This window comes from Hypomesus transpacificus, chromosome 17 (genome assembly GCF_021917145.1).
Source record: "Hypomesus transpacificus isolate Combined female chromosome 17, fHypTra1, whole genome shotgun sequence".
Lineage (NCBI taxonomy): Eukaryota > Metazoa > Chordata > Actinopteri > Osmeriformes > Osmeridae > Hypomesus > Hypomesus transpacificus.
In genome coordinates this window covers 6,429,924-6,444,359 of record NC_061076.1, presented here as the reverse complement: position 1 = coordinate 6,444,359, position 14,436 = coordinate 6,429,924, and the positions used below count along the sequence as shown (strand labels likewise).

The 14,436-nt window shown below is 43.5% G+C and overlaps 3 protein-coding genes across 6 annotated transcripts; 1 reads left to right on the top strand and 2 right to left on the bottom strand.

Moving 5' to 3' along the window:
* Positions 1 to 36: 36 nt before the first annotated feature.
* Positions 37 to 7,816, bottom strand: colgalt1a (collagen beta(1-O)galactosyltransferase 1a). The gene is made up of 12 exons (XM_047039020.1): positions 7,418 to 7,816; positions 4,554 to 4,664; positions 4,151 to 4,268; positions 3,472 to 3,606; positions 3,151 to 3,355; positions 2,902 to 3,021; positions 2,665 to 2,741; positions 2,422 to 2,528; positions 2,115 to 2,247; positions 1,866 to 1,993; positions 1,545 to 1,751; positions 37 to 1,430 (listed from the first exon to the last, which is right to left on the bottom strand). The coding sequence occupies exons 1-12, from the start codon at positions 7,630 to 7,632 to the stop codon at positions 1,163 to 1,165; spliced, it is 1,824 nt and encodes a 607-aa protein (XP_046894976.1). The 5' UTR covers positions 7,633 to 7,816; the 3' UTR covers positions 37 to 1,162.
* A 122-nt stretch (positions 7,817 to 7,938) lies between these two features.
* On the bottom strand, positions 7,939 to 10,739 carry pgls (6-phosphogluconolactonase). Of its 2 annotated transcripts, XM_047039028.1 has the most exons (7): positions 10,678 to 10,718; positions 10,508 to 10,554; positions 9,977 to 10,244; positions 9,778 to 9,885; positions 9,534 to 9,635; positions 8,737 to 8,877; positions 7,939 to 8,572 (listed from the first exon to the last, which is right to left on the bottom strand). In XM_047039028.1, the coding sequence occupies exons 3-7, from the start codon at positions 10,238 to 10,240 to the stop codon at positions 8,426 to 8,428; spliced, it is 762 nt and encodes a 253-aa protein (XP_046894984.1). In that variant the 5' UTR covers positions 10,241 to 10,244; positions 10,508 to 10,554; positions 10,678 to 10,718; the 3' UTR covers positions 7,939 to 8,425. The 2 variants fall into 2 exon arrangements, with proteins under 2 accessions (XP_046894984.1, XP_046894983.1); XM_047039027.1 differs by lacking the exon at positions 10,508 to 10,554 and having other exon boundaries at positions 10,678 to 10,739.
* On the top strand, positions 10,171 to 12,935 carry LOC124480007 (zinc finger protein 300-like). Of its 3 annotated transcripts, none has more exons than XR_006957498.1 (4): positions 10,171 to 10,258; positions 11,398 to 11,473; positions 11,581 to 11,686; positions 11,919 to 12,276. XR_006957498.1 is itself a non-coding variant. In XM_047039025.1 (4 exons), the coding sequence occupies exons 1-4, from the start codon at positions 11,013 to 11,015 to the stop codon at positions 12,569 to 12,571; spliced, it is 1,110 nt and encodes a 369-aa protein (XP_046894981.1). In that variant the 5' UTR covers positions 10,838 to 11,012; the 3' UTR covers positions 12,572 to 12,935. The 3 variants fall into 3 exon arrangements, 2 of the variants coding, with proteins under 2 accessions (XP_046894981.1, XP_046894980.1); XM_047039025.1 differs by lacking the exon at positions 10,171 to 10,258 and adding an exon at positions 10,838 to 11,308 and having other exon boundaries at positions 11,940 to 12,935; XM_047039024.1 differs by lacking the exon at positions 10,171 to 10,258 and adding an exon at positions 10,838 to 11,308 and having other exon boundaries at positions 11,919 to 12,935.
* The last annotated feature ends 1,501 nt before the right edge of the window (positions 12,936 to 14,436 follow it).

Genomic DNA, 14,436 nt, shown 5'->3' with positions numbered 1-14,436 from the left:
ACTCTTTAGAAGAAACTTCAAGACACAACTCAGACCTAAAACATTTTATTCTTTGGTACCAGGACAGGTTAATGAGGATTTTGTGTGATAATCTGAAGTCAACTACAAACGCTACCCTCAAAGTGTTATTACCCAACTTAAACCGCATTAAAGTCTACAATGCTGGAGGTCCTATGGTTCCAGAGACAAGTACGTCCCAAGAATAAATAACCCGGATGAAAAGCAAAGCATCTTATATTTTGTACAGGCTTTTATCAAGTAGTTCACACCCAAAGAGCTCTGTTTTACACTCAACCCACTCTATGGAGAACTGACCGACAGAGTTTGGATGTGGCTCGGTGGAATCTTTGTGGGAATTTTATTGCCTTTGCAAATCATATGCCTTCCTAACCACAAAGTGTGAGGCGTTTACGGTGGTTGGTCTCGCCTATAACCCTAGCAGCCGTTCTGACGGTGGGCTTGGCCTGAAAACAAACAGGCAGAGGTTTCAGGGGAATCAAGGAATGTGTTATATCGAGTAGTACCGTAACTCAATTCTGAAGGGGTTGACAGGTGGCCCAGAACTAAGCTTTAATTACTACTGCTTCATATTAATCTACATGTCTTGTAGTTAAATGCTTTAAGGTGCACTCCTTTTTTTCTGGTGAAATATACTAAAAACACAGAAAGCAGCTTTTTAAGCATTTCCATGCAAAATACTCAAGCACACACACTTGGTTTTTTTAAAAAGAGAGAAAGATTTAAGCTTCAAGAAATCAAAAGCAAGCTGATTGCATCTCTTTCCAGGTCCAACCAGCATACAATATAAGAACACACATATTTTAAAATGTACAATGAGTAAGGCACTGGTGACATTGAAGAAATTCAAGAAACGTGATTGCAGTTCATTGGCCAATCAAAGACATGGTAATGTAACATTCGATCAAGACACTGAAATGTAACGGTAAACTCACATAACTGCACAAGAGCAGGGGGACTTGAACCAGTAGGTGTAAAAAATTAAATTCAAATTAAGTTGCAACTGATCCCTTTTACAACGGCTTCTTTCAGACAAATGAATTACCAACAACCCTGCAATTAAGCAGCAGAGTGAGGGGGGGGAAATGAAGCTGGTTCAGTAACAGTCTTCTGGTTCTGCGAGGCTCCTGGACTGATCTTTCTCTCATAGCTCGTCCCTTGCTGTGCTGTCCAGCGTAGACTGGAGGACATCAGAGTTCTGGGCTTCCGTGCTGATCTCTGCCTGCTCCTGGGTCTTCCCTGAGCGGCCCCTGTCCCAGTCCGTACGGACCTTCTCATTGTCCCACACGGTGGAGGTCTCCGTGTCGCTAATATAGCCCGCGTCACCCGTGTAATGGGTCGGGAACACCAGCAGAGGTTCTGCCGAGAAAGCCTTCAGGTCCCGGGTCTCAAACTGCTCCATGTAGTCTGAGCTGGAGAAAAGACAGGAGATACAAGGGGGTCACTGGATGGCTTTGGGAGAAGCAGCATCTGAAGGGACAGACAGGAAGTCGGGGCACTTTAATCAAGCAGAAGAAGAAACTTACACAGGATGTTTATTATACATGACTGGGAGGAACTCATCCACTGGCAGCATCCTCTTTAAAGGCTCTGCTTTCAGGAGCTTCTGAGCGCCTTGTAATGACATCATATATCCCAGCGTCCAATAGGAGTAGTCTGCCTCTACCAGGTTATGGATATTGGGCACAGATTTCTCTGGGTGTTCAACCTGCATTCTCTTCCGTCCAATATAACTAGAAGAGATGGGAAAACACATCTCAAATACATCTTTTTAAAGTTGTAAAGGCAATGGTTGTGCTCAGCAAGATACTGTAAAGGATAGAGATAGAGAGAGAAAAAAATCTTACATGAGGTCCCAGTCCAGATTCTGGCTGGCCACTTCCATCATCAGGTTCTGCAAGCGACGCTTAAAGAACACCTCAAAGCGCAGATCATCTTCAATCACCAAGGAGGTCTTCAAACCCCGCTCCACAATCTGAGCACAAACAAGACCCTCATCAACGTCTCAGACATCCGTAAACTCTGGAGTTCATCCACAACAGCTCTATGACTCCATCTCCTCAAGGTGAGCCGAGAGCCTAAACCTGGCAGCTCACCTCTTTCCAGATGTTGTGATGGGAGAGGAAGCATCCCAGCTCTCCCTTGGTCAGAGGGCGCCCATGGTAGGGATCGCTGTAGCCTGGGAGCATGTGGATGCCCAGGTCGTTAACCTCGCTGACGTTCATTGCTCTGAAATTGCACGAGAGACAGTCAAAAAAGGTGCTTTGAGAATGTGCTTTGAGAATGTCTGTCTGTGTGTCTGTCTATCGCCTGTCTGTCTGTGTGTGTGTGTGTGTGTGCGTGCAATGAAGCATTGTAAATGTACTGACGTCTGACTTGCCCAGACACAGGGGCTTTACTTACGTGCCGTCCACAGCTGCGATAACCTTGCAGGCGATCTCCTGCTCATACAGTGTACTTAACATGCGATCCCTGCGGTCAGTTCTTCGCTGCAAGTTTATCATAAACACCTGCACACACAAGCCAGTGAGTCAACACATGCAATGCCACATTACCTAACAGCAGAGGGAGACATTAGCACCAAATGTAAGATGGGTAAGAACCCTTTTTGCAACCACCATCTTGAAAGGCGCCCACATTACTCACTTCATCAAAGCCAAGTTTGTCTGGTTGTCGTCTAGGGGCAGGTATGTATACGGAAGGCATCATTGGGGGGTTTCGCACTATAGTAAGAGGGAAGTTAGAGGGGTTTTACAAGAATGGAAGCATGCAACTGTCAACATGCACTCTGAAAGAAAAGAAAACAGAGAAGAGTTCAAAAGCATGCAAAAGAAAGGCTTCAGTTCCTTCAGTCCTTCCTTGCGCAGTGTTTTTCTTGCATACCATTAACTTCCAACAAGGAATGCAGAAAACTGTCAGCTTCGTCCTTCAAGGAGTTGTGGGACCGCAAAGGCACTGGGAAGTACCCATAGGTTTCACTGTTGCATACAAACATTTGTACATCTGAGGAGAAAAGTGGAGGGAAAGTGTGTAAAGAAACAAGACAGTTACAGTGTAAAAAAACTCCCATTTGGATATGCTACTACTGTTTCCCATACTCCCCTCCATGCACAGCATTATACAGTCAGGTACCTGCCATGCGAGCAGAGAAGGCAAATACAATAATGTCATCGAAGGCCCAGCTGTAATCTGGATGTGGTGGGTGGAAAGCCAGTTGCCTGGAAGCCTCCTTCCTCAGGTCTACAAGGAACATGGAGTGGACCATGGGCACAGCAAAGCAACCCTTTCGCACCTGCTTTCGTATGGGTATGTAGGCAGGAGTGCGCTTGTAGTAACCCTGAAAGACACAACGCACAACACAACCGATCAAGGTCTTTCCATTTGGTCTATCAAGCAAGCTCTCTCCCATGCACACTCGCAATGGAAACACCAGAATCTACAAACGCACAGTACCTGGGACGTCATCCCACACCAGAAGTTGGAATATGCGGCGCGGGACTCGAGCATGGGAGCCACAATGGTCTTGTTTTCACCGATGAGCTTCCACAAGACATTGGGGTTGGTCAGGAGGTTATCGCAATCCACAGCCTGGAATCACGGTGGAATGAGTGGGACGAAGGTGGGATTGAAGTGAGTGAAAAGGGGGAGATGCATTACAGTGAAGATAATAGGTAACCTATTTTCAGAGCTTTGTGCGGCGTTACCGTTCTCGAGTGACAACCAAAACAATCGGTGTCCCCATTCTGATTACAGCCAACAGAATCAGTGTCTGGAGAAGGAGGCAGCCTTGGCCAACATCACTGTAGATAACAGCCTTTCAAGAACGACATGACCTCAGCTGTGTTTACTCTGTATCATAATTATACAATGAGGTTCATGGACAATGTGGACCATGTTAGGCTGGAGACAAATAACGCAGACCACGGATCTGTACTGCTTCAAATGACAAGATGGACGGTCCTGTCTGCTCGTCAACATAAAGCCTGAATGATCTAGATTAGCCCCCTCTGAACCAGAAGTGAGACTGAAAGGCATGATTACACGGTCAGTTTCCAATTCCCTCCTGCTCTTTTGTGAATATGTTGTTGTTTTCCTGTTTGTCCCTGGGGAGGGCGGGCTCACGTGAACACACCAGGAAGTAGTCCGCCCACATCTCACGGGCAGACTCCAGCGCTGCCTGTCGGAGCTTCATAACATGGGCGTAGCGCAGGTTCGTCCACTGTTTGGGACTGTCCTCGTCCTCGTATCCTCTGACAAGAACAAAGTGGAGGAGGTCAGCGGGGCCTATATCGAGTGCATTTACATTTAGCAGACGATCTTATCCAGAGCGACTTACAGTAAGTACAGGGACATTCTCCCCGAGGCAAGTAGGGTTAAGTGCCTTGCCCAAGGACACAACATCATTTGCACAGCCGGGGAATCGAACCAACAACCTTCTGATTAATAGCCCAACTCCCAAACCGCTCAGCCATCTGACCACATACACGTTGTTCGTAGAAAAACACACAAGCCCTCGCAATATGAGAGAAACTCACACAGGATCCTCCTGTGGCCTCCATTCCACATAGTGGTACAGGTTTTGTACTTTGATGAGCCAGTCCCGAAGAATGGCAGTAGTGTTGTCCACATTGTGGTCGGTCGCAACCCTTAAAAACACAGGAACAAACCACAGGATGTATTATCAGTAAATCAAATACACACACAAAAAAACATAGCCTTTGAAGTGGTTGTGGGTTATGGTGTGGCAGAGAATACCAAAAGACAATACCAGGGCTCAAATTGCATTACAGTACGTCCTTCTCTAAGGCCTATTGTCTGTGACTGTGTGAACTAACTCTAAAAGGATAAACAGAGGTCTTCAGGTGCTAAGTTAAAATATCCTGATGACATTCTCCGCTGAATCAAAAACATCCCAATCAACCAAGGCCGAACACAGGATACATGCACGTCCACGGCTAAGGAGTTTTAGAAGTACAAACGCAAGACAAATGTGTATGTGTGTGTACTCGCTTGCATGCCTGACACTATCCTGCTGGTTCTATCTATGTTCCATCTAAGATCTCGTGTGCGCAGTGAGTCTTTGTGAGCCTGCCTGTGCTGAGACGCTATGCTATGGTGTTCCTGTTACAACACGACAAGACCTAGGGCCATTTACTCCTGAACCGTATAGCTCAGTTGAACACGGTCTCCGGTCTTAGTTCCATTAACAATGCTTCGTAGCTCTCAGCTGATGGCAGGCAGCCAGGTGGTTGTCAGGCCAAGCGGTGCTGATGTCACAGTGGCTTGTGAGAACACTGCAGCTCCCTGCTAAACCGCTTCTCTCTTCACCGTCAGCTGTCGGAGAAAAAACTCCTCGTCGCCAAACTCGGGATGGCAACGCTCGCTGCTGATGTGCCACGGATTCAATCGTTCCGCTGCTCTCCAGGCATGGTCAACATTCCGCTCGACTCGCATCTGTTAGAACGCTGGATTACACTGACTCGGAGCATATGTCCCCCCCCCCCCCTCTGAACGTCTGTGTTCTGCTCTTCACTGGAAACAACGGGATGGGGAGACACGCTGGAGCCTAGCTACAGCTGTGTAAAGACACGTGTGGAAAGAAGCTGCAGAAACCTTAATTGTACTGTCGGTTGCATAAACACAGCTTTAAACTGCTACGCCACCAGGAAGCTAGCTCTTCGATGACACGGGTGCGTGGTAGGCCTATTCATACTGAGGAGCAATTCAACTCTGTGAAACTCAGCCCCCACCCCAAACTGAGAAGGGGTCTGTCTGCGAACTACAAGACAGGGGCAGAACGTGTAGGGGTGTAAGGGTGTCCTTGTAGAAGGAGGCGTGTCTGGTCTTTTTCTAAATTCAAACTAAAGACCCACATGAGATGTCCCTAACTCTTACCCTTTTGAAATTGGGTTTAAACCAGGCAGTGGGTTACTATGAAGTGGGTGTGTCTTATCGTAGTAGATGTTACTTGTACTGGGCGTGTTTCTTCGTGTGTCTTGCTGTCTTATAGGTTGCAGATGGATGCACACCACACCGACTCCAGGAGTTAAACTCACTATGGATGCCAGTATGGATACCACTCACCCATGCCATCAAAGAGATTTTCGTAGGCGTACCTGGTTAAAGCGGTGTGCCAAAGCAACTCGGTGACATGAATATCCTCTTAGCGATCCAAGCCAGACCTCTAGGCCTCTTCAGGCACGTGTATTCAAGTCCAAGCGTTCAATTTCATTGTGTTCAAGCTTCTATTACTCAGAAGCAGTAGGACTTACAGGGGTCCTGACAACGGGTGAAATAATTTTAAAATGTCACCTTTCAAAAGAGACCACAATCATGGATGTACTCCTAGGCTAATGGTTCAAGAAGAGCTTTCAATTTACAACAAGAGGATATAAACTGTTTATACTAGTTTAGAAAAAGCCAGATGTGGCTTTATTTGCTTATAAGACATGACCAAACAAACCAGATACACATTTGTAACGCTGCCTTTTTTTAAATGAGCAAGAGACATTAACCAGTAAAGGCATACTTGAATGTATTTTCCCATCTACAGTGTGTCCACACAACCACACTTAGTGTGCAACCCTCTACACACTGCAGTCCATTCATTGAATAGGTGAGTGAAGAATATTCTGGAAGAACATTCCTGTCTCCGCCAGACGGCTGCTAGCTAGAATAGGGTGACTGTTTGAGCATGTTGTTTGGATGTGAATAGTGAAACCCCCTCCCCCTATACCCCAAACCTTTCAGCCTGCTAGTGTCAGACAGATGTTTATACAGCCTAAACTCTTTTCACTTCCCATTCTAGTCCATCCTTAAGGTAAAGGAGAAGGGGAGAGGACGTGCTAAGTTTGCTACAGAATGCAGGGCCCCACACAGGCACTTAGCTACAACTGTCTTGGATACAGTTCGGCAGCGACCCCTCTTTAAAACGCCCTATACACTCATCAGTGACTTTATTCCGCCGTCCATATTTTACACGTCAATTCGACTCCAGCTCCACCATTCAGAAGGAGCTTCTGTTATCCACAGCCATCCATCCGATAACCCTTCACTGACATCACTGAGGTGTGTGTAATACGGCCGGGTGATTTATTGAGGAGGTTCTGGGGTGACAACAGGTAAATAAATAACTATCATTACACAAAGTTATACAATACAACAGCAAAGTATTGACAGACCTGATGATAACTTGATGTAGATCTACTTACCATTGCCTAAATGGTCACAGGTTAGCTGCATCCTGTCGCATCAAGTGATCAAATCATAATCTGAGTATGTGAGCTACACTAATACCGTTATAACGTTAACTAGATTGTCCAGCTAAATAATCTCCAATCGCATTGCTGATTTTTGACCTGGCTGTGGATCGTGAATGACGATTGTGCCGATGACTTACCATAGTGCAATGCGGTCTTTCGGGTAATTTAGTCGTTCAATAGTTCCAAGGAAATAAGGCAAAGAATGTTCTGAGTTTCGGCAGATGAGAGCAATCAGTACACGCGGGGCGAGAAGGGGGGATTCGGGGCTCCAACGCTCTTCTGGAAAATATCCTTGGGCTGGTCCGGAGAGGAGAGTTAGGAGGGTGGGCAGCAGTGAGATGAAGCGGTGCATTGCTAAGGACAATCAGGCAGTATGTAAAGCGCCTTACAAACCAAACATAAAAAAGCAACACGATAATTAAAGCAATAGAATCTATATGCGTATATTGAAGTCCTTTCTCAACAATTCGCCAGTGAATTTAGCACCACTGTGACAACACTGCAAAGTCGTGTTTTAAAGGGGATGTGTCTCTAAAAAATTAAAGGGGACGGACTTCACTGCAGTGCTGATGTAGCAGGAAGGATTTGCTACAAGTTTGGGATGCATATCCTACATTCCATATTGGGTAGCTTTCATGACCACACCCACATTTACATGTTTTAATATAATTTTTTATTAGTAATTTCCTCAATTTGCATACAATAGTTGTTCATTGTTCATAAACCTGCAATTAAACCTGTATAACATAATTAAAACCTGTTCCAGCTTTACAGTAGCCACACAAAGTTAAATCAGTGGAGACAAAACTATGATGTTACCTTCGCAATACAACTTCTTCACGTAAGACATCACAACATTCCCTAACAGGGTACATAGAGGTCTACTTGTGTATTTCATGGAAGTACAAGCAACCTTACTATACACTTGTCATTAGAGCAGTTAAGTAGGCCTACAAAACCAACCTTAATATAATGCTTTCAAAGGTTCTGAGAGGAAATACTTTCAATCCTCGTATTTTCCCTAGAACAGTGCTGACTACATTTTGCTTGTAATCTATATCCATACTCATATCCGTTCTTCAAGTGGAAATTATACTGGAATGATGGAATGATGGGTACTCTACTGTCACGTTGAAAGGCAGTTGTTAGAGTTTTGCCCCTGGTCCTGGTCTCTCTACCTGGACAGTGAGGGAGGCAGCTGCTGGGTCATCTATAAGCCAGAGCAGCTCACCGTGGGTGGGAACAACCAGAGCTGCAGGAAGAGCTGGGCCTTCCCCAGCCTCTAGCACTTGCTGTGAAAGAGAGAAATAATGTTGAATGGGAAAACATGTACTTTTCATATACTTACATCTATTAAATTGTACGCAAACACTCTGTCATTTTAAGTGAGTCAAAGTTGTAGGTCTTTATACATACTCTTAACAGTCTACTGATAAATGGACACTGTACACTGTACCTTTAAAACAGTTGCTTTGCTGCCCCCTGTTGACACAAAGACCACACAGCGAGCCGAGTTCACCACAGGAAGAGTCATGGTCACACGCTGCGGTGGCGGCTTGGGCGAGTCGCTGATGGGAGCCACAATCTTCTCAGTTTCCTCAGAGAATTGGTAGACACAAACCCATGTCAACCATCAAATAAGTACACAGAGCCACCCGAGAGTAGCAACGAGAGCACCACAAGACAGACAGTCAAATACAGTACACTAGGGATGAACTTGATTGACATGGACATATAACGAAGTTCAGAGTAAACACATGGATGAACCACACAATCATGGTATGATGTCTTAAATAATACGATCAACATAGTGTATACTTGTGTGAAAGAACATTTCAAGAACCACAGCAAAGAGTATGGCTCCAAATCTAAATGAGTTTGTGGAGATAATCTAACTGCACGGTTTTAACATGTGTCTAATTTGGCTCATGATTCTGAGGAGTGGCTGCGATGAATATGTACATTATGTTGAGGCTTTCCTCTCCATTACGAATAATTGCTCTTTTGAAGTTATGCATTTCAAAAGAGCAGCAATTATAAAAGGCCTCCAACAGATAGGGATACATCTAAAAAGCCTTAATTGTGACCAGATGATGGAACGCCTCAGCTAATTACATTTCTCTTTTCATACACAGATGAGACAGTATAAATCAAAACCAAAGATATGATGATAAACCTGTCTACCCATGTATCTGTTCTTCAGTTGTACTGAATGTCATCCAATCTAGAGCAGTTTGAATGGTTTTGCCTCACCTCCAGGAGAGGGTGGTCGGGAAAGAGCGAGCAGGTGTGTCCATCAGGGCCCATTCCTAGCAGCAGCATGTCAAACATGGGAATATCCTCCTGTGGGAAGGTCTACACATCCAAAACAAACACCTTACATACAACCCTCTTTCACCCATGTAATGACAATATTACTATACTATGTTATATATTAACGTACTTCTTTTGATGTGTACATTTAGGCTGATGTTCAAAGGAAAATGACTGTGTCTACCTCCTTCAGCTTGCGGGTGTAGTCTTCAGCACATTCCTCAACTGGTAAAGATGGATTGATGGCCAAGACCCCACTATCAGGGATATTGACCTTGGAGAACAGCTGATTCTGTGTGGAGAAAAGTGAAAATGTCTACCCGGTGGTGGTTTGAAAATATGGCCAAGTGTATGTGTCTATCTTACCCTACTTCTTACAATACCTTGTATAGTCCATAGGTGCTCTCTGGATCATCAAATGGTACCAGCCTCTCGTCACAGAAGCCTACAACCCATTTGCTGCAGTCTAGTTGGGGCAGAGCAGGCAGCTCCTTGCCGAGCATGGACACCAGGCTGCCCCCAGAGAGACCCAGGGAGAATCGCCCATGAGACGAGATGGCCTTGTCAGCCCGACAGGCCACTAGATGAGCCAGCACTGGGCCAAGCTCTACCGATGAAGGGAAGGACACAACTCTTCTTCCTGGCATTTCTCTGACAGAAAGGAGGTAAAGTTTGGGTTAGAGGTAACGTTAAGGTGGACAGCCTGCTGTTGAAGGGTGTGAGCACTGCTCATTCTGTACACTTGTATTGGCAGGGAAGTGTTCATTGCCACATTGTTTTGCAATTCACAATGACATTGCAGATATTATCCCCTTGACAATGCGTTGCAAGTTAATCAAACAATGCATACTTGTCTGATTGAATACGTTTATAAGCTACTAAATAGTTTGTATTTCACAAATTATACAGCTAACCTGGGTTTCGTGCTATCTTCTGTAAATGATGCCTGCCTAGCTACAGTCTGAAAGACGAGAGAAACGAATCACCCAATAATGAATACAGATTATTCAGACGTTGAATGCATGTGATGCAAAAAGTTCTTCCTTTTTCTTTCGGTAAGAAAGACGTTATGAGTGGGGTTTACCTTGAATCGTGTTTCAGGATTACTGTCGGCAAATAATCCGTTTCACTTCCTGAAACTTTTCTTTTATTGCATTATGGTCATTGTAGTATTTTGTCCTCACGGCAAACGTTGTAATTTACCTTCCATCCTGTAGAAGGAAACCATGTGTTTTAATGTGCAGTTTTCGCCTACTCTAGTCGGGGCAATCTAAAGAAGAAGAACAAAAAGAAGAAGTCAGGGCACTCAGATGATAACATTATCGTATCTATTTGTCGCTTCTGGCAACGATATCTGTACGTCATTATTTTGAGAAGCTAAAATACACTCCACAGAATACAGAAAAAGTCATTAGGAAAATGTCTTCAATTTTTTCATTTCAATCACAGCTCCTTTCCATCATGGATTCTTTATCAAAAACAGCTGTGTTAGAAATTAGCAAACTGGTCGAGATCGAATCAAAGGTATTGAAGCTCGAAATAACTCGAGGCCGGAATGAAATTACATCGCTTACAGACAAATTGCAGCTGATGGAAAAATTGCTTTGGTCCGCACAAGAGCAAAAAGATGTTGCAGACAAACATGCAAAAACACCAACTAGATTGAACGTTGGTTCTGAGAATAACTATGGATGGACGAGTCCTGCAATTAAAAGGTTAGCGAAGCTAAATCCGTGTCATGAGTTAAGAATGAAAATGATGACATAGCCTACCCTGTCTAATATAGGCTGTTCTTATATCTTAGAGATAATTCGACGGAAAGAGGTTGTTCTCCCTCTGACAACACTTTCGTTCCAGATGCTGACTTAACTTTTGGTGAAGTGAGTTCTGAACTGTGATATAGTATATAGTATGTAGTAATATAGTATGTTAAGCAATATAGTATGTTAACAAATGGTGCAATTCTAAAACATGTTTTTCTCCACAGCTGCCCTCATACTCAACGACAGTCCAGCCAGAGTTGACCGTGATAAAAAAAGAGCCGTCAGAGGTCGATATAGGAAACTGTGAGACAAATTTGCAAAGCGAAAAGAGTGAGTGTCAATGTAGTTAAATTGAATAAATCCAGGCTTGGCCAGGTGTACAGTAGATCTTTGGCAAGGGCATTATATAGGCCTAAGTCAAATAACTAGCCTGCTATTACAAGTATGAAGTAAGGGCAATGTTGTGCAGCATTCTATAATTTGCTTATCAAAGCAAAATGTAGAATAATATTTATACATAATAATAATAATAATAATACATGAACTTATGTTTTCTTAACAGGCACTATTTCTCTTCCTGCAGTTGCTAAGAAATGTCCAGATGAGCATCAGCTTTTTAAAGACAACCTGGTTGAAGTGTATGTGCCTGCTGGGAACCTTGTAGACCAGAGCACTCAGTCCTCTTCAACAGCAGGACCAGAGACTTTGGACACGTGGTTTTCCTCAACATGCTTAAGGAACCCAAACACAAACCTCACAGATACACACTTAGATACAATTCCGATGACAGGAAAAAGTTGTGGCAGACATGCTGTCCCACAAAGTTTCAGTATGGCAAAGAACATGAAGATGAACAATTTGAGAACCCCTCAAATCCAAAAAAGATTTGGCTGCATGCAGTGTGGCAAAAGCTTCCGATGTTTTAGTCAGCTTGAAATCCATCAGCGAAGTCATACAGGAGAGAAACCCTATAGATGCACTCTTTGTGGGAAGCGGTACGCACAGAAAGGTCATCTTTATACACACCAGCGTACGCACACTGGAGAGAAGCCGTATCGCTGTCTTGTGTGTGGGAAGGGCTTCATACAGAAATGTACTCTAGACATGCATCAACGCACTCACACAGGAGAAAAGCCTTTCATTTGTTCACAGTGTGGAAAGGGGTTTACCAAAAATTGTAACCTCACAAAACACCTTTCCATACATGCGCTTTGACATTAAATGAACAGCTTGATTCTACACAGCTTGACACTTACGAACATTTGGCTCTGTCCAACAGTAGTGGCCGCTATTTAGTGACATTTATTTGTGGTGTTGTCGCTAACTGTTAAGTAAATGCTTGCATCAATCATGTTTTTTTCCTCAGCTATTTGTAGTGACCAATAAGGCAAGTCATAGTATTATACATTTTTATATCAACAGAAACAGTACTACCAACGATCACAATTATGATGGTACATTCCTTATTGCATCAGTAAGGATGGATAGAGGCAAATTATACCGGTTGACAGGATAGGAAATTAACCTGTTTTCCTATATTTGTTGTGACTTGTTTTTATTAAAAAATATATATTTATAATTTTTTCATTAAGGTTCCATGATTTCTCCACAGGTCACTTGAATTTCTTCTCTGTACCTTGCCTGAAAGTTATAGGCTAGCATGGTCTAAAATTCAACCGAGTGATGGGCTCCATACAGCATTGTGGTGTATAGGTTCAATAGATTTTTGATTGACAGTGCCAATCTATGGGGTCACCCTGCCAATTTATCATCGCAGACCAAATAGTAATATAAACCAGCACACAATTGAACTGCTGCTCCATTTGAAGAATCGCACTTCTGTTCATAGTAGACTACCTATCATGATCAAATGTATAAAAAATTGTGTTCATCGCGTAGACGATCTATCTTCGAGCGTTAGTAGAAGCCCTTTCTGGAAAAAAAATCCCCCACCCAAACCTTTTCACAGGAAAGCGTTTTATTTTGGGGCGAGCGAGCGAATGATGCTATGTTCTAATATACAGGGTATAAGCAGATTAAGGCCCATATTAGACATTCTCTGGTATAGGCCTATTTGTACTCACACAGGGTGGGTGTAAGCAGCGTGTTGCAAATGTCTGTGCAGTATGCGCATGAGTTCGGAAACATTTGTCCTCTGATTGGTCATCAGTGTGGACACAAAAGTTGAGCTTTTCTCTTATTTAAGTTTGTAGGCTTTTACGAACGGTCAAAAACGTTTTAATCGTATACATTTATTTTTTTAAGCATTCAGACATTTCAATGAGTCAAAAACACTGGCACACAGAAAATTCCTGTCAGGAATTGCATTAAACGTACCACACAGTCAGTACCATAGACATAATAAAGAATGATTTATTATGTCTATTGTCAGTACGGCCAGTGAATGTTTAATAGGGGAGAACTCCCACTCTCGGGAAACTTGGGAAACGTCCGGGTTTTAAACTGGTTGCAGTTCCACCCTAGTTCCATATGAGAGCGCTAACGGTCCAGTGCAGAATGAATGGAATCTATGGAACATATAAATCAAAATCCACTTTTCTCATGATTTAATTTTTTGTCTAGTAATTTGAATGTTGAAAGGGGAGGCAAAAATATACACACTGCTGGGTGTTAGAAGTCGCTTTTTGTCTTAAAAAGCCTTTTAAAGTGTCAATGACGTCATACACTTCATAAGACCAGAGATACTGCTTTAGGCAAGCTCTGGTCACTTCCTTTTATCTCTCGAAGCACAGCTGACAAGTTAGGCTCTCCCTGTCAAATACACATGCCAGAAAGAGTTTTGGCTTGCTAATGCTGTGAAATGTTGCTAATGCTCTGACATTTTGGTTCCGCCAGAGAATGTCTAATATAGTCTAATATGTCTAATATCCTTAAACAGGCTCTGGTTCCGCTTTGGATGCCATCAAGGGGGATCTCTGGTCGTGGTCAGTCCTTCAATAACCAATCAGCATACATTAGCAGAATGCTAGTTTGTTATGGGCAACAGCGACTCACCTTTTAAGAAATATAAATCAAAAAGACAAGTACTCGTTCATTCAAATTTCTATCCATGTTTAACA

Coding starts and splice junctions, on each gene's coding strand:
- colgalt1a (XM_047039020.1), bottom strand. CDS start 7,632: ATGCACCGCTTCATCTCACTGCTGCCCACCCTCCTAACTCTCCTCTCC. Junction 4,665..7,417: donor AAAGACCGCATTGCACTATG/GTAAGTCATCGG, acceptor TGTGTTTTTAAG/GGTTGCGACCGACCACAATG. Junction 1,431..1,544: donor ATGTATAATAAACATCCTGT/GTAAGTTTCTTC, acceptor TCTTTTCTCCAG/CTCAGACTACATGGAGCAGT.
- LOC124480007 (XM_047039024.1), top strand. CDS start 11,013: ATGTCTTCAATTTTTTCATTTCAATCACAGCTCCTTTCCATCATGGAT. Junction 11,309..11,397: donor ACGAGTCCTGCAATTAAAAG/GTTAGCGAAGCT, acceptor CTTATATCTTAG/AGATAATTCGACGGAAAGAG. Junction 11,687..11,918: donor AAATTTGCAAAGCGAAAAGA/GTGAGTGTCAAT, acceptor TTTTCTTAACAG/GCACTATTTCTCTTCCTGCA.
- pgls (XM_047039027.1), bottom strand. CDS start 10,240: ATGCCAGGAAGAAGAGTTGTGTCCTTCCCTTCATCGGTAGAGCTTGGC. Junction 9,636..9,777: donor ACACCCGCAAGCTGAAGGAG/GTAGACACAGTC, acceptor TTGGATGTGTAG/ACCTTCCCACAGGAGGATAT. Junction 8,573..8,736: donor GCAAAGCAACTGTTTTAAAG/GTACAGTGTACA, acceptor TCTCTTTCACAG/CAAGTGCTAGAGGCTGGGGA.